At 34.6% G+C, this 27937-nt stretch overlaps 2 protein-coding genes across 2 annotated transcripts; one reads left to right on the top strand and one right to left on the bottom strand.

Annotated features, from left to right (window-relative positions):
- Window positions 1-3167: 3167 nt before the first annotated feature.
- Window positions 3168-8241, bottom strand: LOC115988078. The gene is made up of 4 exons (XM_031111718.1): window positions 8044-8241; window positions 6982-7229; window positions 4726-4973; window positions 3168-3859 (listed from the first exon to the last, which is right to left on the bottom strand). The coding sequence occupies exons 2-4, from the start codon at window positions 7223-7225 to the stop codon at window positions 3419-3421; spliced, it is 933 nt and encodes a 310-aa protein (XP_030967578.1). The 5' UTR covers window positions 7226-7229; window positions 8044-8241; the 3' UTR covers window positions 3168-3418.
- A 6740-nt stretch (window positions 8242-14981) lies between these two features.
- On the top strand, window positions 14982-19349 carry LOC115983250 (uncharacterized protein At2g39795, mitochondrial). The gene is made up of 3 exons (XM_031105892.1): window positions 14982-15291; window positions 15600-15943; window positions 18896-19349. The coding sequence occupies exons 1-3, from the start codon at window positions 15130-15132 to the stop codon at window positions 19065-19067; spliced, it is 678 nt and encodes a 225-aa protein (XP_030961752.1). The 5' UTR covers window positions 14982-15129; the 3' UTR covers window positions 19068-19349.
- Window positions 19350-27937: the final 8588 nt, after the last annotated feature.

The raw sequence follows: 27937 nt of genomic DNA, 5'->3' as shown, positions 1-27937 counted from the left end.
TCGTGGCAGGGAAAGGTGGATTAAATTTTGGAAAAAAGACGTGCTCAATTCAACTATAGAGAGAATGTTTGGGTTTTTGGTTTTTGGTAGAAGGATGTAAGGAAAAGGAAAAAAAAATTATATGCGATACATTAAATCATGTTTACGAGGATGAAAATTTTGATATCAATATTCAAGCACTCAGTGCTACCTTTAGGAGAAGAAGTGATGTGATGGAAAGCAGCCTTAATAATAATTATAGCAGTCTATTCAAGTGTGAAGAATATTATGGAAACACCTATTCTCAAACGCAACTTTACAACCAGCCAATAATGGTGGGTTTATGTAAACGAGAGTTTAGTGTTCACTACTTGCATATACGAACATATTATTAACATATTATGAAATTGGGTGTGTTCTCTAGAATAATTGATTTTTTTTTTGAGAAACCTAGAATAATTGATTTAAGTATAGCATTAAGACCAAATATAGTTCTTATATTTTCAAATGAAATTAAAATTGAAATATTAATTAAATAGTTTTTTATAATGTCTATTTATTTATATTTAATATATATATATATATATATGTGATTTTTTTATTATAAATATTAGATTGTATTTATAATTACATTCTTTTTTTTTTTTTTTTACAATATGCGTATTTAAATATAGCAACATATAGATATTATGTTGCATTTTGTTTAAAAATCAAATAATAAAATTCTTCAAGTGCCAATGTCAATATTTAAAAAGAAATGAAGCACACCATCGTCATTAAGATCTATAAAATTGCTCAGGAAAAAAAAAAAAAAAAAGAGTCAAAAATATGAAATTGCAAAAATACTAAACAATCAGGTTAATCAGGCCGAAATATAAACATATAAGTTGGAATGGCCAAGATGAGTTAGAATGGTAGGAAGGATGGACCAAAAACAAGCTAGAATTTAGAGCCAGATGGAGAACGATAATATATATTTTATTGGTTTAGTGATTTGTACAACATATTTAGGCTACTCTGATTGAAAGTTAACGTACCTATTGATAATGATGACTTAGAGTAGAGCACATGTAAGCCAAACTTCTCATCCAGGTTCTTTTTTCTTTTCTTTTTTTGAGAATACTCATCCAGGTTCTTATATATTGGAAACATACCTATTTCTATTGCCTTTCGTAAGTTTAGATATAGGGAATTATTTATTTATTTCCTAAAAAGTTATCTACTTATTTATTGAAATTTGAAAGTTGGTTGCTTTTATATTGAAAAAAAAGCTAAGGTTTTAGAAAATGACTCAGATCTTCTAGATTTCCTAAGGTACTCTACAATGTAAAATTTTTTGAATCTCAACATTTCTATTAAAATAAATGGTTAAGATGGTGACACATCATCAATTCACTTATACAATCTTAAATTAGTCTTTCAAAACACAAAAATATTCCTATTTATCCTAAACACCTTTCAACTTCTAGACTTATCTCTCAATTTTTATTTATATTTAATTATGGACTTATCTCTGTTACTTCTTTTTTCAGAAAAATCATCAACCTAAAAACAATGATCATTATAACTTAAGCATTTATCTCCACGTTTCTATCTTTAAAAACTAAATAATAACCCAATCATTTTTCATCATATGCTTTTTCAAGGGTATAGCTTGCATCTAGTGTTGTTGGCAACAAGATCTTTAGAGTTGGTTCTAGATTCTTGAACCAGTAAAAAGTGTTTGCATCTCCATCTGAACAGAATTGCTCAAGCAATTTTATTATTCTGACTGTATCATCCTTGGGAGGATTAACCATCCCAATGTTGAAGATAAACTTAGTATTAAGACATACTCTGGCTTGGGAGTCCACCTTGACGGCTTGACCTCACTGGTTCATTTCTTATTAAATGTTAATATTAATATTCATTTCTCGTAAATCATCAATTGAGGCAAGGATTGTTTTTTGAGTTGGTGATTTTATGGAAAAAGACAATTTAAAAAAAGAAGTTGAATGGTGTTAAGCTACTAACGTCAACCTTTACTATGCATTAAGTATATTTTTTGTATTTTAAAACTAATTTAGGATTGTATTTATGAATCGATAACGTGGCAGCATTTTAACCATTTATTTTAAAAGAAAGGTTGAGATTTAAAGAACTCTACATTGTAGAGTACCTTAAGAAATCTAGAGAATCTGAATCCTTTAAAAGTTACTAAACATTAGAGAATTACTCATATTTTTTTTAAATTATATCTACGGACACAAAATAGATTGTCTACACAGCCTTAATACGATAGGAACGTCTTTAAAAAGTGAGTCCCTTTCAAGTATTTAAAATGATTGAAGCATGCATGATTAGAGCAAATGATAAGCAAGTTAGTAACAATACTTGCCATTTGATCCAATCTACAATTTCAAAGCTCTATGAAGCTTTGCCATTACAAATTTCTGTCCCACCCTTTTAATTAGACCAAGTGAAATGCAATTTGATGTTTTTATTCCAACCATTTTGAGACGTAACTGACTATTCCTACATGCCATAGTAAGTTGTTCTCAAGAGTATTTCTCTTTCTGGCAAAAAAGTAGATTTTTTTTTTAATAAAAAAATTTATTTAATTTTTCCTTATTTAATGGTATGACTAAATCATCTAAACACATGACAGTATTTTATTAGGTGGATTTTTTTTTTTTTTTTTTTAATGATATGATTAAGTCATTTAACAAATGGCAGTATTTTATTAGGCGGGAGTGGGAGACTATTGGACACTACAAGACTATTGGACACTACAATAGTCCTTTCGTTGTATTAAATAATTAATTGGTGCTTTAAGGTGAAAGCACTTAAAAATGACCGTTAAAGTAAGCTGTGAGGCTAATTCCCTAGTTCAGTTATTACAGGATAAAGAGAGGTGAAAAACATTTATTTGCTCTTGGTATCTGCTATACATCTTATGTAGTCACATGCAGTTGCAATTATGGCCTTAAAGTAAATCACAACATGGTACAAGCTTCAATCCTTAGGAATGAATACGATCATCTTAAGATGTGTTAGAATCTAACAGTGAAAATGATCAGAAACCATTGATAAGGTTGCACCTAGTGCACAAAGATCCCACTTTTTGTCAGAGAGGTTAATTTCCAGACTTGAACCTGTGATTTTAATGAAAGATACTTATTATTGGTTTTGATGAAAGACACTTACCATCACACTAAGACCTGACCTCATATTATTGCAAAGGTATTTCAAGCAATTTGAATCAACAATCCAGCACCACCACAACAGGCCGAGAGAATACACCCAAAGAAAGATGATATATAAGTGTACAACAGTAGGCATCAGTACTTACAGCCAGTTCTTAAAGCATATATATATTGGTGGTTTCTAATTCATTGCCAGAAAAAATAAAAGAAATAGTATACTGATCTAAATTCATAAAGGGCCTCATGCTATGTCATTAGTAATGGCGGGAAGCATTGTTGTAAACACGGCCACTAGGGAATGGAACCCTCTCAGTACCCTGAGTTCTCCCACTCCCAAGCATGTGCTGTCGCTCTCTATAGGACTCAAACTGACTAGCAACATAAGCTTGATGTGCTTCAGCTGCAGCTGCAACTGGAGTCCCATGAGTATCGCGCATACCTGTATTTGGATAGTGATTTAATCCAGCTTGCTGAGACTGATTCAACTGTGCCTGTGATTCCTTGCGGAGGAATTCTTCTGGAGTCCCATGAGTATCCCGAATACCAGTATTAGGATAGTGATTCATTCCAGCTTGCTGGTACTGATTTAACCGTGCCTGTGATTCCTTGCGAAGGAATTCTTCTCTTCGAGCAGCTTGTTGAGAGTGAAGTGCTAATATTTTTTCCTGATACTTGGTATTTAACTCAATTATTTTCTGAAGCAGCAAAACAAATTAAAGCGTCAATATTTGCTCCAGAGAAAATGTTTTCAAGGTACAGCACAAATAAAAGGATTATATTGTAATTGAAGCACCATAATGTGCACGAGTAGCACTAATATGTGAATGCTGCTCATCATGTCTGCTATTGAAAGGAGTAACAGTGCTGCTTTAAAACCGAGTAAATCGGGGCAATGAACACATTTGGATGATGGGCAGTTAAAAGATCTATTCATACATTATCAAGTTCTGCAAATGCAAGAAAAATTGAAAATTTTATTTATTTTATTTTATTTCTATGAACAACCACTAATAACCCTTAGCCCCAAATTTTTTGGGATCAGCTAGGGATTTTCAATAGATCAGTTGGGATTGGACACATTTATTCATTTCCATCATTCTATTTCATCTGAAGTCATAATTTTAGTTACTTCCTTAATTGAAAAGTTTTTGATTTTTTCGTTTCATTTTGTTTTGTTTTTTGACTCACTCTTTCTTACTGGTGCATAAATCGCTCTTCTATGAACATTTTTTTCCCCCAAAAATAAAGCAATAGCTATTTCCAAAACGTAGTCCATACCAAGTATTCTAAAAATTCCATGCTTAAAAACAAGTTTCACACACACACACACACTAACTTCAGGTTATAAAAACAGTATTACCATTAAGCTTTTTGAAACTCAGGTCATACACACCCCTCAAAGACATACAAAGCCCCAAAATGAGAGAAGTTTATAATATTTGTCTAATAAGTATTTTACTGATAATCTCATGCAAATTTCACTTTTAATGAGTCAGCAATGTTATATTATTTCCCCACTCTTGCAGATATAGATGCAGCATATGTATCATAATCTACTGACCTCCCTGTGCCTTTCGTTTTCCACCGCTTCAGCATCATTCTGTTCCTTTGCTAAATTAATTATTTCATCAAGGAATTTTTGTTCAAGAGCTTCAAAAGTCAGCGATGATGGTTTGTCCTCATAGCCAATTTCCATGTCTTGTTCATGAGGCAGGCTTCTAGTTTCTCCGTTTGATTGGTTATCTGAACCTCGTTTCTGGTCTGGCATCTGACCCTGGTAGTAAGATCTTGTCCCACTGTCCCCTTGGCCTGCACATATATATAAATTTATAAATGGAGTTCCCATTTTGAGCAATCGGAACTGTTTTCTATGAACAATTTTCTGTATTCAAAAACAGGAAAAAAGAAAAAAAGAAAAAAGAAAAAAGAAGGCTATATGTTTGGTTAGGTGTTTTGGACGTTATCTGTTTCCCCTTTTTGAGAACTATAACTCAAAATGTTTTTTCTGAGAACACGAAACATCTTATTACGCAAATTTACTTTCTGTTCACTGAAGCAATTTCTAAATACTAAATCTGAAAACACAACCAAGAAGGGCCTTAATCTTCGATTTACTATATTGTTATTACAAAACTAAAAGAAAAAAAGAAAAGTTGTTTGTTTTTAACATGTTTCCAGTTTCCCACTCTTCCCTTCATGAATCCAATTTGATCAATGGTTTAAAGAATGATCATCAAAGCCAAACTTTGCAAATAGTGATCAAATACCATGAGAATTTCCATTTTGAATAAACTGTTCATAAGAGGAAGAAATAAGGTTGTACTGCTATATGCTAATATCCACCCAAATATATACCATGCATGTCTACACTGGTAGCAAATGTATATAAACTCTGCCTAGTGAATGCATCCTACTAACACAATTAACACCACTTCATCAGTTACTCTTGTATGCATTTCAGGCTCAATAAATAACATTAATTCACCAGTGCTATAGTGTTGTCCATGTTGGAATAAGCCCTATGCTCAAACAGAAATCCTTCTAATCCATCTTTCAGAAAATAAGAATGTACAATACTTTGCAATGATAATTTTGAATACCAGAACCCACTAAAATATTATCAAATTGTAATGTTTTATGAATCAGGAATGGGCTCTTTAGCACACAGAAGTATTTTATTTTTAATTTTTTAGATACATCCTAAAAGATAGGGGTGCAACACAGAAGAATGTGCTTGAAGTGTCTTGACTCAATAGGAAGTGTCATGAAGAAGCTTTGACTTTGGCAGTTGAGATGGCTTCTTCTGATTGGATTTCATGCCGCCCACATTGGCAACCATGTTCATCATCTTCATCCTTCCTATTGCACTATGAAGAATGAACACACACGTGCATATGTTTTCCGGTAGGTTTCAGATATTCAGTCAGTGTCGGTGAGGAAAATTCCAATACCAACACTGAAATGAAAACCTATTTATTTTAGGATTCAAAACGGGCACCAACCTGTGCCCAAAAAAACTGCCGATCAGTTCAGATGGCTGGTTTTTTCAATAGCCCTCTTCTTAATCATTTTTTAAAAACATTTTTCTGATAAATTGCTGCCACACCAAAACCCTGCTTTGATGTTAATTATGGCAAGGTATTTTGTCACTCTATGAAATAAATATAATTGTGAGGGATCTATTAGTTCTATGATCCAGCTCTTCTTTCAAAGTTACATACTAGGATGTATTATTCTCAGCATAAAACTTATCTGGAATTTTTTGTGCAGGGAAAAGCATCGACATATAAAATACCAACATGAGAAAAAGCATCTCAATACCATGATTTCATTTCCAGAGTTAGCCTTGCTCTAGTGTCATGTTGACATTATATTGTTGGCAAACACACATACACCTTGAATTGTCATCTTGAGAATGCCTAAGCCTAGCCAATTCAACATCTCAAGATAAACCAAATATAATCAAGTGTCTTCATAATAGCAACCACTCTGGCATGCATGTTCTTGATCGTATCAATATGCTTTGCATTGGTAACCCCCTTTTCCCAAAGCCTGACATATTATCTACATGGAAATCCTAAAGTTTTTTCTGACTCCTATACACAGTAATAGTAGTGCTCACAAATATGCTATGTATCTAATATGCCCTGAACACAAATATAGCTCAAATATAGATATAGCAAATATGAAAAAGAAAAAAAAGAAGTAAGCCTGTGTGGATCTATATAAAGGACATCAGCAAAGTGTCAATGTTCCATATTAAAAATGTTATTCTAACGGTTTCTAGGGATACGAAAAGTTTAAGAACAGTACTTGCCTTCAATGAATGAATGAGATGATGTTGGATTCACAACATTTGGTGCATCTCTATCCCGCTGCCATTGCCCCTCTACTTTTGAAGACTTATATCGATACTCTTCCTCAGTAGAGAGAGGATTTAGATTTCCTGGAAAATTATTCAATGCAGCATTTGGCTGCATTATTTGTGCAGGCATGTGCGGCATATGAGAAGCAACATATGGATTGACATGGGAATCGGCATAAGATGCTTGCCTTTTCATTCTCCTGTTAGGGCAACCAAAAAACACAACGGACTTGAATTAACAATGATGCAATGGGAGAAAAGTCACAAGTCATGGCAGAAGTTTTAATTTCTATACAGAACATACAAAAAGACATACACTATTCACTACGCACAATAAAGGAGGCAGCAATAAGACAGAGATAAAGCTATCCACTTTCTCATCACTTCCCCATCAAAGTTTGAATCTTTCTATCCTTTGATTGTTTTTATATATATACACACACATATTACAAAACCCTAAATTTACCAATTGGTAGGACCTTTTTTCTATTATTCGATAGATGGGGTAGGGGGGATTTGAACCCAGATGTCTTCGTTGGAAACACCAGGAGGTGCTAGTTTAGCTACAAGGACTCTTGGCCCAATCAGTAAGACTCAAAAGTCTGCAATGCTGAGGACTTCCCCATGTATGAGGCAGCTACATACCACTCAAACACAAGGTAAATACTAATGATGATAAACACGCTTGAATTCAATTTTTTTGACACAATTATGAGGAACCCATTTCATCATATTAGTTCAGCTGCTGATAAATACAACAACCCTATTCAGTTAATCATTTGAGGCATGGATTACTTAAATTTAGAAACAAAAAAAAAAGTTATCAACAACATTTTGTATTTGATTATTTTCTTTCATGGCAGAAAAACACTCAAACAATCAAAAACCCTTAAGAATTAAAAGAACATTAGTAAGATAAGGAGCTCGAAAACATAACACATAACACAGAATTCTCAAGGTAACTTAAAAAAAAAAAAAAATAGTGCTTGTCGTCTTAGTTTTTGTTTGTCTAACCTTTTTTTTTAAAAAAATCGTATAGACAACAAGGAATGAAGTGCAGCAGATGCCAATTTGGACAGTGAGGTCTGAGGGCTTGGTGTGTTTCAATTCGTGGTTTAAGGATCGAACTTTAAACTTCCACTTTGACTTCAAGCTTTGTCCTCACTCCTCACTTTTTGAGTTAACACATAACACACATACACAGTGTCTGTTTGTTCGGTCTTAACTCTATCGATCTATTCTATTAGGTCTTTTTATTTATTTATTTCTCCAAAAAAAAAAGGTCTTTTTATTTAAATTATATATATATATATATATATATTACTTTTATTTTTTATTTTTAAAATTATACTATAACTTAAATTTATTACATCTTAAACTATAAGGTTTAATATAGTAATTTTTTACTTTTTTTCATGACGTCCTTTTAAAATATTTTATGTTGTTGAAAATTTTTTTTGGTTTAATCTCACAATGTTTTAATTATGTTGTGTTAAAATCTCAATTTATCAAGGTTCAAGTGATAGTTTGAATTGGAATTCTTTGTGTTGTCTCATCTATGTGGTTTGAACTCCACTTTTCCTAACCTTAGTGTAAGGACACGGTTTACAGCACAAGTCTAAGATGTATGGGATTTTGGCCCAATGAGTTCAGTATAATAAATTTGTAGAGAGTAGGTCAAAGAACTATGTTCTAATGAGTTGGACAACGGCTAATACTGAATTAAAGGACAATCAAACACAAATACAAATAAAAGGTTCTTATATCAATAGACTTTCAGTCCGAGGAGGTCACACTTGTATAAATTGATCACAATTGGGTATAAATACAATTTAGATTACTACAGTACTTTCTCTGATGAATTATCCGCCCCCTTTCTCATGGAGGGTCTTTCACATTATATAACTTCTTTTGAACCATCTTGATCCTACACTTGTTGATTATTTGAGTCATTTCTTGAGTATCTGTCCCATCGGACACCCTCTTTGGTTTTCTGTGAGTTGGGGTGGCCAAGGCAGTACTGTTCAGAGGTCTTCTCCACATAAATGCGGCCAGAAAAGTAGCTGCAGTGCATTTAATGCGGTGGTAGCAGCTTTCCTTTAGGTATTTTTAGGTTTCCTTCTTTCTTGTATGTTCATGAGGCACATTTTTATCATTGGAGCTTCTTGGAAGGTCACCGTGATTGTTGGAATACATATTTGAGATGAATTTATCATATTCGAGGAGATATTCCTCCTCGGACTATCCTCCTATCTGTATTTCGCTCATCGAATCCTGGGTTTGACCCATTCATTACCATTCACTCGTCCTCGGATTGCTCATGTCCTTGGTCAGGGCCTAAGGCTCAATACATAATTTGGGCCCTTAACCCTACACTTAGTATTCAATAAAATTAAAATAAAATAATTTTCCCCTTTATCTAAAAATGTTTCCATCATGATGTATTCAAATCCTAACTTCTCGATTTTCTAAAGAAAATAAAACAAATATCTCTAAAAAATTTCATTTGAGGTTGACATATGATTATGAGTTTGCATTAGTCGGGTTGCAATGGGTTTTAAGTATTTTGCAACTCAACCCGTTGTTATAAGATTGAGAAATCTCAAACCCTAATCTACAATAATACTAAAAATCAATCCAATTGGTTGGGTTGGAATTGAAATTATTTTATTAAGCCTAATAAAAAAAAGTAAATTTTCATTCAACTATTTAGAGTCAATATTTAATAAATGATTACAACTTACGCAATTGAACTTAATATTTTAATTTTCTCAAAATTATTATGTAAGTTGACTAAGTTCAATATTTTAACAATTTCCTGAAATTAGTCATGGTTTTAATGTATATGGTAAAAGAAAAAATTAATTAAGTCACTCATGAACAAACTCAAGTTTATTTAAAAAGAAAATGAACTAAACTTGAATATGTAATCTTGTTTTGTAATAAGCTCAAGTTGGTGTCGTGCTTGAAATAAAATTAAATGAAGGGTTCAGTTAACAGGTGCCTTAGGGCATTTTTTAATATACCATTATAGGAAAGCTTTTTTTTTTTCTTAGGTAAAAGATAGAGCATTTCAGGAAATTTTTTATACCACTTATATGAAAAATATAAAAAGCCGTAAAAAAAAAAAACCATTTACCTTTTTCTTTTCACATAAAAAGTATCTAATTTTTATTTTATTTTATTTTTATACAAGATATAAATTCCACTCTAACCTAATTTGAGTGTATATGTGTTTGAAACTCCCTCCTAAAAACTTGAATTCCAGCCCTTGCCTCCCACACTCAATAAACATTTATACTTATAGAGTGACCATCGCGCAGTGGTCTAAAAATATTTTCTAAACTGAAATCATTATGTATTTGTTAACTTTTCCATTAAATGAATAAGTCTATTATAAACATTGAGTCATGCTAATAAGTGCTCTTAGGGTATTGGTTAATAATCTATTTTAGGAAAGTTTTGACATCAATTTTATGGGAAATGAAAAAAACAATCAAAACATTAATTACTTTTTTTTCTTTTCCCATAAATGAATTATTAACCAATACCCTAAGGGCATTCGTTAGCATTTCCCATAAACATTTATTTGATTTGAGTTTTAATTAGTTCAATTTTTTAATTGACTATTTTAGAAAAATGTTAATACTACTTTAATGAGAAATATAAAAAGTTGTAAAAAAAATCATCAATTTTTTTTCCTTTTTATATAAAAAAAATTCTAAGAATTTACCTTTAAAGCATCTGTGGGGCCAGAGAATTCGTGGCCTAGGCCCACTCTACATTAGGGCTCAAGGCCTAAGTCGAGGAGAGCTATTGCCGATGACGCGTAATGAAAGCTCAAAAAAGGCCCAAAGATAAGGCTGAGGACGATCTTATGCTCAGCACCTCACAAAACGCCTGAAGAAAAGGATAAACTCAGTACAGGGGCAGGACAAGGGAGAAAGTTGCCAACATCATAGTACAGAATCCTGCATCTGACAGGCCCATACTCCAAACCATGTTATTTAACTTTTCCAACCATCCCCAATCACTCTAGGTATGGATTGACAGGACAGGTCTGCACCCCAGAAAGTGAAACTTACATGTGGACACTAAAAGGGAGGTGAACACTAGTATAAAAAGGAAAGAGAGCGAAGGGGAAAGGGATCCCCCCAGAGGGAGGGGAAAACCCTACAAAAGGGAGAAGGGGAAGGGTACTATGCTCCTTGGACAGCGTCCAAGGACTTAAATCTTACAATCCGCACTAATGGAAGGTTTAGTTAGTCAAGCCAAGTCCACCCATATATAAGCTTCCATAAAAACCACGACTAAACCGCTGACCTGTGACCAAGGTCCTACCTTTCAAGCCCGCTCTCTACAAATCATATTGTTAGGGCCCTTTACTTCCGAGCCCAATGTCATTCTTAGGTCGTTAAATAATCGTGTCCCTACAATTGGCGCTGTCTGTGGGGAGGCTTGCACGTTGGCACAGATGGCGGCGGAGTCAAGTCTCTGTCAAGCAAGAGCCGGCGAAAGCTCCTTCATTTCCAGCAGCACGCTGTTGTTGTTCTGACATAAATTTCCGCTAGGGGCTACGCCTTGCAGTATCAATGGCACAGGCAGCTCTAGGGGCCTCCAACATCAAGCTAACGCCCCCCACCTTGGCCGAGGGGCTAATCTTCGAAAAACAAGAAAAAATACAAGTTTTGGACAGAACCAAGGCCTTGTATGGTCCTCGGACTCAAACCTATGGGGAAACCAACTACTTAACAGAAAAAATATAAGTTTTGGACAGAACCAAGGTCTTGTATGGTCCTCGGACTCAAGCCTATGGGGAAACCAACTACTTAATAGAAAAAATACAAGTTTTGGACAGAACCAAGGCCTTGTATGGTCCTCGAACTCAAGCCTATGGGGAAACCAACTACTTAACAGAAAAAATATAAGTTTTGGACAGAACTAAGGCCTTGTATGGTCCTCGGACTCAAGTCTATGGGGAAACCAACTACTTAACAGAAAAAATACAAGTTTTGGACAGAACCAAGGCCTTGTATGGTCCTCGGACTCAAGCCTATGGGGAAACCAACTACTTAACAGAAAAAATATAAGTTTTGGACAGAACCAATGCCTTGTATGGTCCTCGGACTCAAGCCTATGGGGAAACCAACTACTTAACAGAAAAAATACAAGTTTTGGACAGAACCAAGGCCTTGTCTGGTCCTCGGACTCAAGCCTATGGGGAAACCAACTACTTAACAGAAAAAATACAAGTTTTGGACAGAACCAAGGCCTTGTCTGGTCCTCGGACTCAAGCCTATGGGGAAACCAACTACTTAACAGAAAAAATACAAGTTTTGGACAGAACCAAGGCCTTGTATGGTCCTCGGACTCAAGCCTATGGGGAAACCAACTACTTAACAGAAAAAATACAAGTTTTGGACAGAACCAAGACCTTATCTGGTCCTCGGACTCAAGCCTATGGGGAAACCAACTACTTAACAGAAAAATACAAGTTTTGGACAGAACCAAGGCCTTATATGGTCCTCGGACTCAAGCCTATGGGGAAATCAACTACTTAACAGAAAAAACACAAGTTTTGGACAGAACCAAGGCCTTGTCTGGTCCTCGGACTCGAGCCTATGGGGAAACCAACTACTTAAGAGAAAAAATACAAGTTTTGGACATAACCTGGACGTTATATGGCCCTTAGACTCTACCCCGGAGAGGAGTTACCCATTCATAGTTGGGTTAGTCCCCAGACTGAATGGAATTCCCAGTCTACCCTCGGATCCTCAATACCAAGGGAACTGACGCGATTGTGATAGGGCCAGGTGTTATCAAAAACACGGCCAAAGTCCCTCACTACTCGGCAACCCTCTCAGATGGTTTATTTTGAGTTTATCATTCTCGGACGATTGCCTCACATGCATTGCGGAGCACTCGGCTGTTATCTCGGCTAGTCTCATAAGTTTAATTTACTGTGAGTTAGCATTATTGTACTTGATAATGTCGATAAGTTCAAATTAGTAGCTTTCTGTTTCAAGGTTTCCTGCTCTAAGTATTATTAAAGGAAGATACACATGTAGTACCCCATTCATAAAGTATTTGCTGCAGAAAAGAAAAGTATTTAGAAGGAAACAGATCCATCTCTTATTAAGACAAAGAAATAGTATAACGTACAATGAAAGAGTTTGAATAAGCTCATACTGAAAACTAATTGCATAAGCAAAAGAAAAGATACAAGGAAATAAAAAAAAAAAAAAAACAGAGGAAGAGGCGCAAAGAAGAGAGATGTAGCAGTTCCAGAACGTTGTCTATGGAAACCATTCCTCAACACTTTTACATGCCCATAACTCAGGCAGCAAAAGAGCCTGACATGGAGCTAGCACCTTTGAAGAAAAGGTGCAGGGAGCGGAGTGTTCGCCGGTGGCCACACAGGAAGTTGATGAGCCTCCATGTTAGCCACGCCTGCGATAGAGCAAACGGCGCTGATGGCGGAAAACCTTACTTCTGACGCACCAAGAATCTGATGCGACCAGTACCTGCTTCGGATTTTGACTGAAAGAGGCAGAGATACCATCCCCACCTTGTCAAAACGGAAGATTATCTTGAGTCTGTGTCTCCCCTGTCTAGACCGCACCACCTTGAGTCTCGGAAGGATCCGGTGCCTCTGTGGCGGGTGTGGTTCCTTCACCCCCACCCATGCCTCAAACATATTGCACTAAGGGTGGATAGCACTGGATATAGAGACTGTGATTATGGCTGAAGGATTATGAATTTGAAGGAGCCGAAGGGTTTATATGTAAGGGGAATAACCTTCTATCCTACTTATATAAAGGGCAAGTTGATGGCATTTAATTTGTGCAGGTTTCCAAGGAATGCTATGGGCAAGACGGTTTTGGCTCGATTTCCAACACCATCTACAACCATAAGATTTGAAGACCCTCGTGAAGGCGTGCCTCGAGCACTGAAACGTCAAAGGACTCCGCGAGAGTAAAACTGAAGGGATGCCTATTAATTCGGCACATCTCTCATGCAAATGGAAAAACACCAACATCAATAAAGTACAGAATTTGAGCAAGCCATGATGTGGGCCCAACATCACCAAAACCCTCCTCCCCAACTAAAAGTCGGGCAGCAGGATTTTGAGGGGCTATTATGGGGCCAAAGAATTCGTGGCCCAAGCCCACTCTACATTAGGGCCCAAGGCCTAAGCCGAGGAGAGCTATTGCCGAGGACGTGTAATGAAAGCCCAAAAAAGGCCCAAGGATAAGGCCAAGGACGATCTTATGCTCAGCACCTCACAAAACGCCTGAAGAAAATGACAAACTCAATACAGGGGCAGGACAAGGGAGAAAGCTGCCAACATCGTAGTACAGAATCCTGCATCTGACAGGCCCATACTCCAAACCATGCTATTTAACTTTTCCAACCATCCCCAACGACTCTAGGTATGGATTGACAGGACAGGTCTACACCCCAAAAAGTGAAACTTACATGTGGACACTAAAAGGGAGGTGAACACTAGTATAAAAAGGAAAGAGAGCGAAGGGGAAAGGGATCCCACCGGAGGGAGGGGAAAATCCTACAAAAGGGAGAAGGGGATGAATACTATGCTTCTCGGACGCTGTTCGAGGACTTAAATCTTACAATCCGCACTAATGGAAGGCTTAGTTAGTCAAGCCAAGTCCACCCATATATAAGCTTCCATAAAAATCACGACTAAACCGCTAACCTGTGACCAAGATCCTGCCTTTCAAGCCCACTCTCTACAAATCATATTGTTAGGGCCCTTTACTTACGAGCCCAATGTCATTCTTGGGTCATTAAATAATCGTGTCCCTACAGCATCCATTAATTTTTTGCTATGTAATATATATATATATATATATATATATATTTTTTTTTTATTTGTGAATTGTGACTTGGATTTGAATGCGCATAATTTTCAAATGCTAATAAAAATAAAAGAAAATACTAGTATCTATCTGCTACTACTCTACAGTACAGCCCCAAGCCCTCCAAGCAAAGCAAAGCAAGTCCTCTATACGAAACTCGAGTCTGGAAATCTGCAAATATTGTGCCTGCTGCATCTGAAAGAAACACAAAGGGCAGAAAATGTGGAGGAAAACATTTTCCGCACTTCGACAGCCATGTCTCCGCATAGCTTGCCGGCGCCACTCTTCCACCAACACCACCGTCTCCTCCGCCGTCAACTCCATGCTCCTCCGCTCCCTCAAAGACCACTATCTCGAAGTCTCCAAAATGGTTCCTCCCCCTGTAAGTACCTCTCTCTCTCACGCTCACACCCACTCAGAAGGGTTTTAGAAGAAGGGTTTTTCATATTATTAACTAATTAGCCTATTCCTAAAACCCTTCTCTCTAAAACCTCTATATTTTTAATGGGTTTTAGTTCCTGTAGTCAAATAAGAGATTTGGGTTCAAACCCGTCTGATGATAAAGATCAATCATTAAGCCATATAATTTTTATGTATCTATGAAAAAAAATGTAGAATTTTTATTTTTATTTTTTTATGTAAGCTCTTATAATAAGGGACTGGTATTAATTAATCAATTGAATAATACAGAAGGTGAGCCCTCCGGCTTCATTCACAATCTTGGCAGGCGCCTTAGATGGCAATGGTCCAGTCCTCAAAAGGACTTTCAACGACAAAGAAGAAATCAACATTTCCGTTATGCGATTAGCTAACATAATCCCTGCTGGTAATGGTAATGACAATGATGATGATGATAGCATGAATCAGTTGTTTCTTCATGTCAACGTGTCGAAACCCGGGCAGCAGGATTCTCTGCACTTCCTCTGTGGATTGTATCCGGATGCATTGGGGATTCACTCCGTTTCTATGCGGCCTAAGGCTGAGAGTTCTGGCATTCTCGTTGTTCCGTCTCAGTACACCGGGCCAGTTTTTGAGTGAGTTGGAATAAAATTCTGCCTTTGATTTGGTTGTTTTTTCATTTAAATGTGATTGTTATCATTGGTTTAGTTTGTTAGGTACTAATTCGTTGTTGGGTTTTGGTTGCAAATTTGAAATGACACATGTAATGAGTAAATAAACAATTACAAGTATAGTTTAGCCCGCTTGTTAAAAAAGAAACAATTAGTAAAAGGCCAAATAAGTTGATGCGAAACCAATGAGTAGTTGGTTTTTAAGTATGTAGGAAATGTTTTTTTGGAAGTGAGTTGAGAATTAGGAAATGATTTGTAAAAAGATGTGATTTTGAGTCAAAGTTCTGTTATTGGAGAACAGGGAATCATTTTCCCGTACCTGGTTTGGGAATTCAGTTGATTTTAACTAGTACATATGGAAATTTCTCTAAAGCAGTCATGTTACCGTTGTTAGGTGGATTGCATACAACTCAATAGATTATTGCCTTAGTTTATTAGGGTGTCCATTTGATGAGGTCTCATCTCCTTTCCAGTTGTGTATTCATCTAATTAGGTCTTTGTTTTTTGCGAAAAAGTTAAGATACAGCAATAGCTACCGTAACGTTTGAGGTCCTAGGATATGAGACTGTGTCTTGATGGATCTATTTTGGAGGAAGTTGAGACTGGTTGGTTTTTGTGTTGGGTAAGTCTAGTTTATCTTTTAAAAGGATTGAGCTTTGAAGAAGATCGTAAATGGAGTCAAGATTTCTTGTTAGGGTCAATTGAAGGAACATGCTAATTGTTGAGATATTTAAGTGGTGAACAACATGGTGGAAAATCATTGACAAGAGAAATGTGATTGCAAGACTTGCAGGGGAATCCATGGATAAATACATGCATAAGTAATGTTCTGCAAAGTGTGGACAAAAATTGGCAGTAAGAGTTGCTTTGATTGTAGTTAGTCCCATAATATAGAACAATTTATGAATTTGGATTTTTTTTTGATTGTAAGTTACACACCCATCCAATGGGTCTTATGGGTTCCATCCCATATTTTGGGAGAAGGAAGTGTCACTTGAGCAGCTATAGCTCATTGGCAATGAAATAGGGGAATTATCTCAACATTTTCCTTGGATTGTTTTGACTTTAACCATCTTTCGTAGTTATTATCAAAAAAGGTTAAAATATAGTAATCTTCCTAAAATGTCAATAACTTTAGTAAAATTATATGACTTTACAAAATTATACAACTTTACCAAGTGGATCTTGAACCCACAACCTCATCTTCATCCCATAATCATGGTAGGAGGAAGTGTTATCTGAGCTAGAGTTCATAGCTTGTAGTAAGTGTAAAATAGGAAATTGAAGAAATGTCCACATGTATGTATTTTGGGATGTCCAAAAAAATAAATTATAAGTATTTAAATTAGAATAGAGGGAGTATCATGTTTTTTGAGTGACAAATTACACATGTATTCAATGAGTTTGAACCCACAAATTCATCCTTTACCTTGTTTATACAAGAAGAGATGGTGCCCATTTCAGCCATAGCTCCTTAATGTCAAAATATTATCATATTTATTAGCTTTTTAAATAAGATTGATATTCTGTTTAGAACAATATCCAAAATTTGTCATTATTTTGAATATTTCATTTGGTTTTGACATGGTTGAGATGCATCTAAAGAATACATTAGTTCTCATGTTGGGATTTTCTTTCAAAGAGACATAAAGGGTGTACATCTCTTGTACATGAGATCTACACAAAAGGTACAGGCCAAAAAGTCTCATTAAACCTACAAGAGGAAAGCGTCTAAAAATATCAGTTGAAAAAGTGGAAAAGAAAAAAATGGTCGACAGACAAAGTAAATAAGCTCCTTATGAATACATATTGGTCTCATGCAGTGGAATTTGAAATGATTGTTAATGATGAAATTCTACTATTGAATTGGCCACCATATGATGTTTACTTAGCATCCTCTTTGCCAAAATGCATTATATTAGTCACACCTTTGAATTTAATTTGTTTGTTTTGTCTCAATATATATTTTTTGAACATTTGTTTTGTTTGCTTCTCAACATTGTTGATAACGAATATAAAGCTTCCCTAATGGAACAATTGCTAACTTTTTTCATCTTAAATTCTGTATTTGGCAGTAATTTTTCAGAAAATGTTTATTGTGTAAACATCTAATGCAGTATATGTTCTGAAGGCTTCTTTTCTAACTGCGAGAAACTCGTCTGTCATGTGGCATGGATATTCCTAGAAGGGATCCATACCCTTCTTGTATACTTATTGGACAATAGTTGGACTTTTCGTGCACTTCCTGATATGTATATGATGTTTCACAGATGTGTTTGGTATCTGAAATCTGTAACTTTTAAAACATATTTTATTCTTTTGATACTCTTTTTAGTATTTGATAATGTCAATACAGGTGCTCGAGTTTTGTACCTATCCAAAAGATTAATATTGGATGATCTTTAAGAACTCTGGGATATGACCTATACAGTGTAGAATTAATATAGTTGTGAGTGAAATCGTCAAAAACGATATAATTAACAATCACATGGTATAAATATGGACAAGTTAACAATTAAACAAACAATGATAGGATTCTTATTAGTGTATCACCATCATATGATATCCTAGTTTTTAAAAAATTGCTCAACATATTCGTCTTTTATCATTAACTCTATCCTGCATTCATTTCCACTCTTCTATACCCCCTCCTTATGAATATGTAATTCTAAAAGTGAAATCTACTGTGGTCTTTTTAAATTTTATGGGATAATATTTTGTCAAAACAATTTCCCCATACATTTTCTATTTCATCCAATTGTACTCAATGGCCCTATAAAATGGTCTGTTTTTATGTCCTATTGAGCAGATGTAATATCTTCTTTTTAATTCTTACTTTCTGTTGAATTAAAATTTTATTGTGTTGTGCAATGTTGGTTAACCTATATTTGGCTCAAATTGATTGTCAATTGACAGAGATCTTGATGAAAGTATGAGGGATGCACTTCACAGTTACATAGATGAGCGAGGAGTAAATGAGAGTCTCTTTCCTTTCCTTCAAGCATGGCTTTATGTGAAGGACCACCGGAATCTCATGCGTTGGTTCAAATCAGTCGGCATCTTCATTAATGAAAGCAAGTCGGCTTAAGCTAGTTAACGGGAGCAATTTTCAAATCAAAAGTTAGTGATGTGTCTCCAATTTGTTTTACTGGTAGATGCTAATATATTAGGGATATAGTTTTGTTAAACTATGTTAGCAAACACTAATATTTTTCCTGCTGTTTTTGAATTAAAGATGTTATACATTTAATTGGCCTAAATTACAATTTCATATGTGAATTGGTTTTCTTCCTGTTTGCAATGTGTCATTTTGCATTGTATAATTGGTGCCCTGCCCAATTAATACGAGCTCTTGTTATCCTTCATGGTACTTGATTTTCCAATGTATGATGCTTATCATATAATTATTTTTAAGTTGAGCAAAATTCTCCTCCAGTGTGCTTGTTGATTTCTAGAAATTTATGTTGCTCTGTCTAGGTGGATTTAGTAGTGATTGATTAACAAGCACTAGCAGCCTTCTTAGTCTGTATGGCACATGTTTCTAGCATGTAGATATTAAGGGTATGCTTGGTAACTGTTTTTTCTCCTTATTTTCTGTTTTCAAAAACAGTTTTCTATTTTTGAGACTAAAACACTTGTTTGGTGACCCAAAATGGACAAAAAACAAAAATTATTCTCAAAACTCAATTTGTGAAGGAAATTGAAAATACGCAAAATGCTGTTTTCAGTTTCTAATTTTTAAAAGTCAATGAAAAAATGCATTTAATTTAATGAATCTGTTTCATTTAATGAGTTAGCATTAGAGTTCAAATCTTAGTAACAACATATTTTAGTGTTTTCTTTTTTTTTTTTTTTCAAAAATCTATCTTTTTAATTTCAACTAATCAAACATATTTTTGATTTTAAAAATACAAGAAAATTGTTTTTTCTTTATATTCCCAAAAAAAGTTTTTGAAAATAAAAAACAAAAACTATTACCAGACATAACCTAAATCTTTAAGAAAGGTTATCTATTCTTTAAAAAAAAAAAAAAAAAAATCTTTTAGGAAAGGTCAAAATGAATTCCCAAGCAAGCATTCCAGCTCCTTGTTAGTAGTGCCTCTTTAGTCATATTCTATAATTGAATTCATACCACCAACATTAGATTGATATGGGCCAAAGGTCTTGTAGTTGAATTGACACATTTTCATGTACAAAATGTTTGGGGGTTTAGGGAGGAAAGGGTTTGAGTTGCGGAGTTAGCAGCACGTTATAATTATTTCTTAAAAAAAAGAAAAAAGAAAAAAAAAAAAGATTGATATGGACAAATTAGGGAATAGAGTCACATTTACACTTAATTGTTATATTCTTGCTTGAGCTTTTAGAAGGTATAATGCCCCCCTGGCTAGTTATGATTAGGCACAACCTGGGGTTATTTGGTCAATTGCTTTATCTATGCCACCATAGTTTGACCTGCTTGAGTAGATCATATGCACTGCATTTGTGTTTACCCCTCACTTTCTATAAATTAGTTGTTAATATAAAAATATTGGCCATTATATTTCATCCCATTATATTTAGGTGCTTGGACTTGGCTGTCCATGGGCACATCTTCACCTTGTTTTAAATATATATTATAGCTATTATATTCCTTCCATTATATCTGGCCAATTTCTGACTAACTGTACTTTATTTTACTTTCCCTCCATCCAAACTAGCTATTAAGGGGGAAGAAATTATACCGTCTTCTGGTAGATCACGTTACTTGTCCATCATTCCACTAAAAGACTCCCACTTGTTTAAAATTGCTGAGTCAATAATTAGTTTTTGTTTAAAAAAAATTTCTAACTCAACAATTTTAAATAGGTGGGAGTCTTTTAGTGAAATGGTGGACTACGTCACTTGTTTACTATTAGGACCTTATAATTTCTCAGGGGGAGGGGGGAGGGGGGAGGATCTTAAGGGTTGTGCATAGACACACATGAGAGAGCTGTGATTGGTTGCAATGTCGAATAGAAAATTCACATTTTCGTACTACGTTTATGTGGAACAAGTGAAATGCATGGTCTCCGCTGGACGGAATAGTGATTGTAGAGATCTATGCCTTCAACTTCAAGGTGAGATGGATAGCAATATTTTAGTTGGTTGTATAAAGATAAACCTTCCTAGCAGTAGGTTGACTTTTAATTGATTAAACTTTGAGAAAAATTCTGTTGATTTGTAGGCATCCCACCTTAAGAGTTTAGTCTCCCCAGGTTTTAATAGATGTGAGTGAAGTGACATAATGGATATGATAATGTTGTTTATAGGAAGCTTGAGAAAGAAGAAATGGTAGTGGGAATTTAATTATCAAAAAAGAAATGGAAAATGTAGTGGGAATTTCCAGGAGAAATGAGCCGTCTTTGGCATTTGACCTCTATGCTGAGTCAGAGTAAATGATGTCAATGGGTATTCAAGAACTTTGTTACTTGATGATTCCATACCTAATTGACAGGCGGTTGGGCCTAGTGATTGGGTTGGGTTTGTGTCTGCAAAATAATAGTATAACTGAATTAATAGGGCCTATGTTATTTTATTGTTTTGTTTTTTTTAAATTTTGGAGAACCCTTTGTAATTTAAATCTATTTTTGTCCAACTTGCTATGTGATTATTGAAGAGACTATTTATGTATAGTTTTAGTCCAATGACTTTTTTGATAAGTCATGTAACTTGTTTAAATAATGTACATTATTTGCCTTATACATCACATAGTAGATTAGAGAAAATTCCTCCAAATTGGTTTACCTCCGATCTTTTATGAACCCATATAGCACATGTTATTTCCACTACCACTAGTACATGTTGGGGAAAGATTCCTAGGACTTAACATTTTTCCTTTAGAGTCATCATCAAGGCACCATTACTTAGTCATGTCCGTTGGAAATTCTGCTTTCTATCATTATCAATTTCTGTTCCTAGCACATTTCACAATTGAGAGATTCAGGACCCTTCATTTCGTCAAAGTTCATAGGTTCCATGATTTCTGTACCAGACTAAGTATATAGTTATAGACAAATCCATTTGAGAACAACTTATTTAACTTTTTGCTTTTTGCCGAAAGTGTGCTAAAGTTTATTTATACTTTGAAAAAGTGAGAAAAAAAATTTGAGATTTAAAAAAAACTGTAAATAAAAGCTGAAAAACAAAAATCTAGCTTATAATATGTTCCCAAATACACACCATCTAGGATTAATAAGATGCACAATTCAACAACGCAATTGCGAAAAATACCTAAAAAATATTAAAGAAATGTTTTTTTTTAAAAAAAAAGAGAGAGAGATTAAAGAAATAACAAATATTTTATAGATGAAAGAAAGAAAGAAGAAAGAAACATGAAGTCATGAACCACCAAAATTTGATGCTTGGTGGGGTCGGTCGGTAATAGGCATAATCATGCAAAATAGTCGGCTCATATTTTTTCCTGTTCATAGTTGAACTCTTTAAGAGTTAAAATACCGCAATATGCATGAATGTGACAACTTTGGAGGCTAGACATGCATGTGTGTGTGTGTGGGTGGGTTGGTAAGTTGGTTCCAATTTTTTAATTTGTTAGTCCTAATTCGAAACCGCACAAGCTTTAGCATCATTACTAGCTTTATAGAAAGATGGTGGAAAAAAAATAGAGCACATCGATGCTAATGAAAATCATATTATGACACCAATTACCAATATATGACATGTGTAATCAATTAGGGAATCTGTGACTTTTGTGCACCAATTTTACAGAAACATATTGCTAATGGTTCCAATTTTTAAATGTGTAAATAGTATCGTGGGATCCATTTTTAATGAAAAAGTTGCTGAAAAGTGTAATTTGTGGGTCCGTGAACAGTACATATGTGCACTGTTCAATGCAGAAAGTCAACATTTGTGGTTACTGTTCAATGAATAGTAACTGTATTACTCCAAAACAAAATGCGTGAAAAAAAAAAAAAAAAGAACAAAAACGCAATTCAAAAACGCAACGTAGCTTTAAGTGGAAACCAAACATACACTTAGCTCGATGATACCTACCCCATTGAATGGTACAATAAATAAATAACCAATTCAATGGTCAAACTATGATTTTTGTTCCTTGTTCTATAAGTTAGGTTCCAATTTGGTCTTTTGAATTGTTGATCGTCGTAATTTAATCTTAGAATCAAAAAATATCTCAACGTACGTACCCTCATTTTCTTTATTTATTATTATCTTAATAGATTTTTTCGTCGATCACAATGCCTTCCTCTGAATTCCACATCTTTTTGCCACATATTATACACACTCTTGACCATAAATTTTCTACTAGAGTTTACAATTAATCAATTTATCAATAGGCAATTCAGAACTAAACATTATTATCTCCTAAATATCATTTACTTCAAAATGGCAAACAAATAAACTCTAATAAATCAATTTTCCACAACTTGATTTCAGAATCAGTGTCATTGTTGCTTTCTCATGGAGTAGTTTCCTCACGTCCAAAATACTACAAATATATGAAGCATTTTTATTGTACTTAATTAGCTTCTAAAACTGTGGAGAATCATGATTGTACACAAGTCTCCATCTTGTTTAGTTAAATGGCAAAGGTTGAAAGCTTGTGAGTCTTGGAAGCCCATACCCCCATGCTTTATTGAGTCATTCAAACGGTCCCATTTCACCTAATGAGTTCTTTCTCATCTTTTCTTAATTTGTCCATATCAGAATATGCTAATAATCAAGGCATTTAACTCCTTACTTTAACGTAGTTGGGAGCTTGAAAACACTCATCACATACGTTGGAATCGCTTCTGCCACCACTTTGATGAGTTTCTCTCTACCAACTTTGGACAACAACCTCACTTTCTAGCCTTGATTCTTTTATACAAACTCTAAAAATGTTTGCTTCTTTGATATTCCTATAATTGATGAGAGTCCTAGTCTCCTAGATATTTCTCTTAAATTTCTTGGCATCCTTTTTATTATTATTATTTTTTTTATTTATATATATTTGGCAAAACAGCAGACTGTTATCAGCAAAAACAGCAAACTATTCTCCATCGATGCTTGACCTTTTTCACATAGAAAAACAAACGGTAAGGAGAGAAGGCCTCCCTATTGTAATTTCCTTAATGGGTTAATGTAATCTTTGGGTGCACTAGTAATTAAAATGGAGTACCTCACTCTTCTTAGTAGAAGTTTCCAACCAGACCTAGACGGCTAGACCCAATAAATCCATTCGACATGGTGAAACCCGAACCAAAAACCACTGGATCAAGGAGTTGAATTGGCTGACAATGTTTCCCCACTAACAAAACCAGCAATATCAGTCCCAGTGGTGGGTTCCTCGCTTGAAGAACCAATGACTTTTACCTATATATGTGACGTTTCAACTATGCTGGTGCTTCGCCAGTGTTGCCATGAGTCACTACTTAAGCTTTGTCTAAGAGTTTTGAGGAGATCTAAGCTAGATTCCACAAGATCTCAGTTAGATTTTGGTTAGATCTTTGTCAAATCTGGTGTGAGATTTCTACTAGATCTGGTTGGTGCCATTAAAGATCAAAGCCTTATCAGTTTTGACTCAATAGGTTTGTAGTTTTCAGAATCACCATTTCCAGGTCGGTTGTCACTTTGATGCCAAATTTGAGTTTGACTAACCTGTGAACACCTCTAATTTTAAATTTTAATGCATGCAGCGTTGGGTTGGGCGTTTTGCCCGATTCTTGCTTTCTTTGTTTTGCCCGTACGCTTGTTTTTAATATAATTAATTATCTCAAAAGTAACTAAGATGAGGTAGGGTTTATTTATTTATTTATTTTTTGAGTTGTTTGACTAATACATTAAGCATATATGTAACGTTTTTTCTTTTCAAGCAAATGACTAAAATTATTTAGGAAAAAAAAAAGACTAAAATTATTATTATTTTTTAGAGAATCCTAAAAGTTCAAGTTGAATAGGTTTTTTTTTTTTTTTTTTTTTTTGAAACTTCAAGTTGAATAGTTGACAATACATTTTTCATAATACTAATATTGTCACCTACTACACGCCAATATTCTTTAAAAAGAAAAGAGGGGCCCATATTATTAGGCTCACCGAGATTTTTTTTCTGGGTACGTTTGGGATGGGGCTTACCATCAGGTCCAATATTCACTAGTACTAAGTTGAACATTTTTTTGAGAAATAAGTACTAAGTTGAACTTGAATATGATACCAAATGAAATTGAGATATGATGCATAGTTTATGGAACAAAATTAACTTTATTTTGACCTAAATTCAAGTCATTTTATAAATTTAAATATCAACAAGTAATTTTGAAATAATATATCTAAGGATAGAATAATAGTACTATAGAATAGTAGTTAAAAACACTTTTAGGTCTGAATTTATTCCTTTGCTTCTCCTTTATGCGGCCACTCTCTTCATTACTCACAGGGAAGCTTAAGGTACTCTCTGCTTCTTCAAACATCCAAATGCAAAAGGTAGAAGTAAGCAAAGACATAATACAATGGGATAAGATTCCTCTCATTAAAGATTTAGATTTAAAAATTTAGAATCATATTTTTATTGTGTTGGCAAACCAAGAACAAAACATGTCTAGTCTAGGTTTTTACTTAAACTGGTTGTTTCAAGGTTCAAGTCCAGCTGATTACAGAAAAAGAAAGTAAGGTTTTGCCTTACTTGACTAATCGAGAATTAGGCTTGACCGATCGAAAATCGCAAACACAGTTTTTCTACAAAATTTTTGAACAAGTCCAAGCTTGCGAAAACGTTTAGGGTTTCATTTAAACTTCTCCACATATAAAAGGGAAACCCTAGCCACATTTTGAAGATGCTTAGAAGACTTGTGTGTTACTCTTTGTGAGATCTGAGAGGTTTTGTACATTCTAACTACACAAGAATCTACCAAAGCCAAAATTATAATCAAGCGTTGGTACAACATAGTTGCTGCATCAAGATCATTACTGACAGTGATTTGAAACCTTTTGAATGGAATCTCAAAGTCACAAACAAGGCGGCTTGTGTTGGTGTAAATCCAAGAAGAGAAGGAGTCTATGGATTTGGAGCTTGCAAGTGGTCGTGTCAGTAAGTTACTGCTGGAAGGAGCAATAGATTTAGGGTTAAATCTGATTGTAAAAACTTCAATTCTCTTATAGTGGATTTGTTTTATCTTGAGGATAACTAGATTAAATCCTCTTCAGGTTTTTACCTTGAAATGGTTCGTTTAATTGGTTTTCTTGGGTTATCATATCATAGTGTTATTTACTTTTCCGCATCTTTGCATGATATGACTTATTTGTTTTTAACCTAGATCTGAATAATTAATCTAAGTAATTACAGGTTAAACAATTTGGTTTTAGGGGTCTAAACGAACAAACAAGTGGTATCAGAGTAGGTTAGCTCTTGTTTATAGGTTTCTTAACCTAGAGTTGATCCTTGACCCTGCTGTCATGGAACATGGTCACTGGAAGGTTAGGATGAAAGCCTTCTTGAAATCCATTGATGAGCGAGTGTGGCTATCTGTTGAGAACGGTTGGGAAAGACCAACCACTGCTATTGGTGAATAGACTACTGCCCAAAAGGAAGTAGCAAACTTTAGTAGTAAGGCTATGAATGCGATATTCAATACTGTTTCCATGGAATAATTTAAGAGGATCTCAAATGTGGAGATTGCTCACATTGCTTGGAACATTTTGCAAACAGTGCATGAAGGCACTGAGGTAGTAATCAATAAATTGCAACAGTTGACCTCTAGATTTCAAAGTATTAGAATGTCTGATGATGAATCTTTTGATGAATTCTATGCTAAGTTGAATGATATTGTCAATTCTACTTTTAATTTAGGTGAAGTTTATGATCAACCAAAAATTGTTAGGAAAATTCTTAGATCATTAACTAAGGATTTTAGACCTAAAGTAACTGCCATAATTGAAAGTATAGATGTTGAATCTATCCTTATAGATGAACTTGTAGGATCTCTTCAGTCCTATGAATCTGACTTACCAAAAACTAATAAATTCAAATCTATGGCTTTGAAATCTGTTAATGATGTTGATGATTGTGGATTTGACGATGAACTCTCATCTACTTAGATTTCTTATCTTGCCAAGAATTTTAGAAATTTTCTGAGAAACAATAATAGGAGGGCAAGAAATAGAAACAATGTTGATACTAAGAATGTTAAGAAGAACGACACTGCCAAAAACAACAACTTTGAAAAATCAAAAGATAAAGTAGGTCAATCTTCAAATAGTTCTTTAGGACAACAGTGTTATGGTTGTTAGGGTTATGGTCATCTAAAATCTAAGTGTTCAACTTTCTTGAGGTCAAAAGGTAAAGCTATGGCTATCACTCTAAGTGATGATGAAGTTTTAGATTATGAGTCTAAAAGTGATCAAGAAGGAAACTTCATGACTTTCACTGCTACTGCTGTAGTAAGTGAAATTGAGATTGCTAATGAGAACCCTTCAGATGAGGAACTTTCTAAGAATGTAGATTTGCAAGAAGCTTAGAACAAGCTTTACAAGACAGCAGCTAAAGATGCTATGAGTGTTGAATCAGGGTTGAAAAAGATAAACACTCTTGAACAAGAAAAGAAGAATTTGCTATTAAAGTTGTTTGATGCTAATGAACTCTTAAACTCTGTTAAGATTGAGAACATGTTTTTGCTTGAAAAGGTTAAAAGTTTAGAATTATAATTATATGTTGCTAGAGAACAAATAGATAGAACTTCTACCTCTAAACTAGAAGAGATGTTACATGTTCAAAAGTCTGTTTCTGATAAGACAGGTTTAGGGTTTGTTGAGAGTGGATCTACTACTGTGGTAAATCCTCTTAAGTCTGTACTTGCTACATCATCTTCTAATGTTCATCCAACTCTCTCTAAAGTTAAGGTACATAAGGATGTAGTTCCAGCTTCTAGAAGAACTAAGGTAGATCTGAGTGAGTCTAAACCTAAGAATCCCAATCAATCTGGAAGC

The sequence above is a fragment of the Quercus lobata genome, chromosome 4 (assembly GCF_001633185.2).
Source record: "Quercus lobata isolate SW786 chromosome 4, ValleyOak3.0 Primary Assembly, whole genome shotgun sequence".
In the NCBI taxonomy this organism is placed as follows: Eukaryota; Viridiplantae; Streptophyta; class Magnoliopsida; order Fagales; family Fagaceae; genus Quercus; species Quercus lobata.
The sequence above is the reverse complement of the archived record's forward strand: the minus strand, read 5'-3'. Positions and strand labels throughout refer to the sequence as shown.

Bases quoted from the DNA above. Each gene is read 5' to 3' on its own strand.
- LOC115983250 (XM_031105892.1), top strand. From the start codon at position 15,130: ATGTGGAGGAAAACATTTTCCGCACTTCGACAGCCATGTCTCCGCATA. The intron at 15,292-15,599 runs GTAAGTACCTCT...TGAATAATACAG, and splicing joins CCAAAATGGTTCCTCCCCCT to AAGGTGAGCCCTCCGGCTTC. The intron at 15,944-18,895 runs GTGAGTTGGAAT...GTCAATTGACAG, and splicing joins TACACCGGGCCAGTTTTTGA to AGATCTTGATGAAAGTATGA.
- LOC115988078 (XM_031111718.1), bottom strand. From the start codon at position 7,225: ATGAAAAGGCAAGCATCTTATGCCGATTCCCATGTCAATCCATATGTT. The intron at 4,974-6,981 runs GCAAGTACTGTT...ATATATGTGCAG, and splicing joins ATCTCATTCATTCATTGAAG to GCCAAGGGGACAGTGGGACA. The intron at 3,860-4,725 runs GTCAGTAGATTA...TTGCTGCTTCAG, and splicing joins AAAACGAAAGGCACAGGGAG to AAAATAATTGAGTTAAATAC.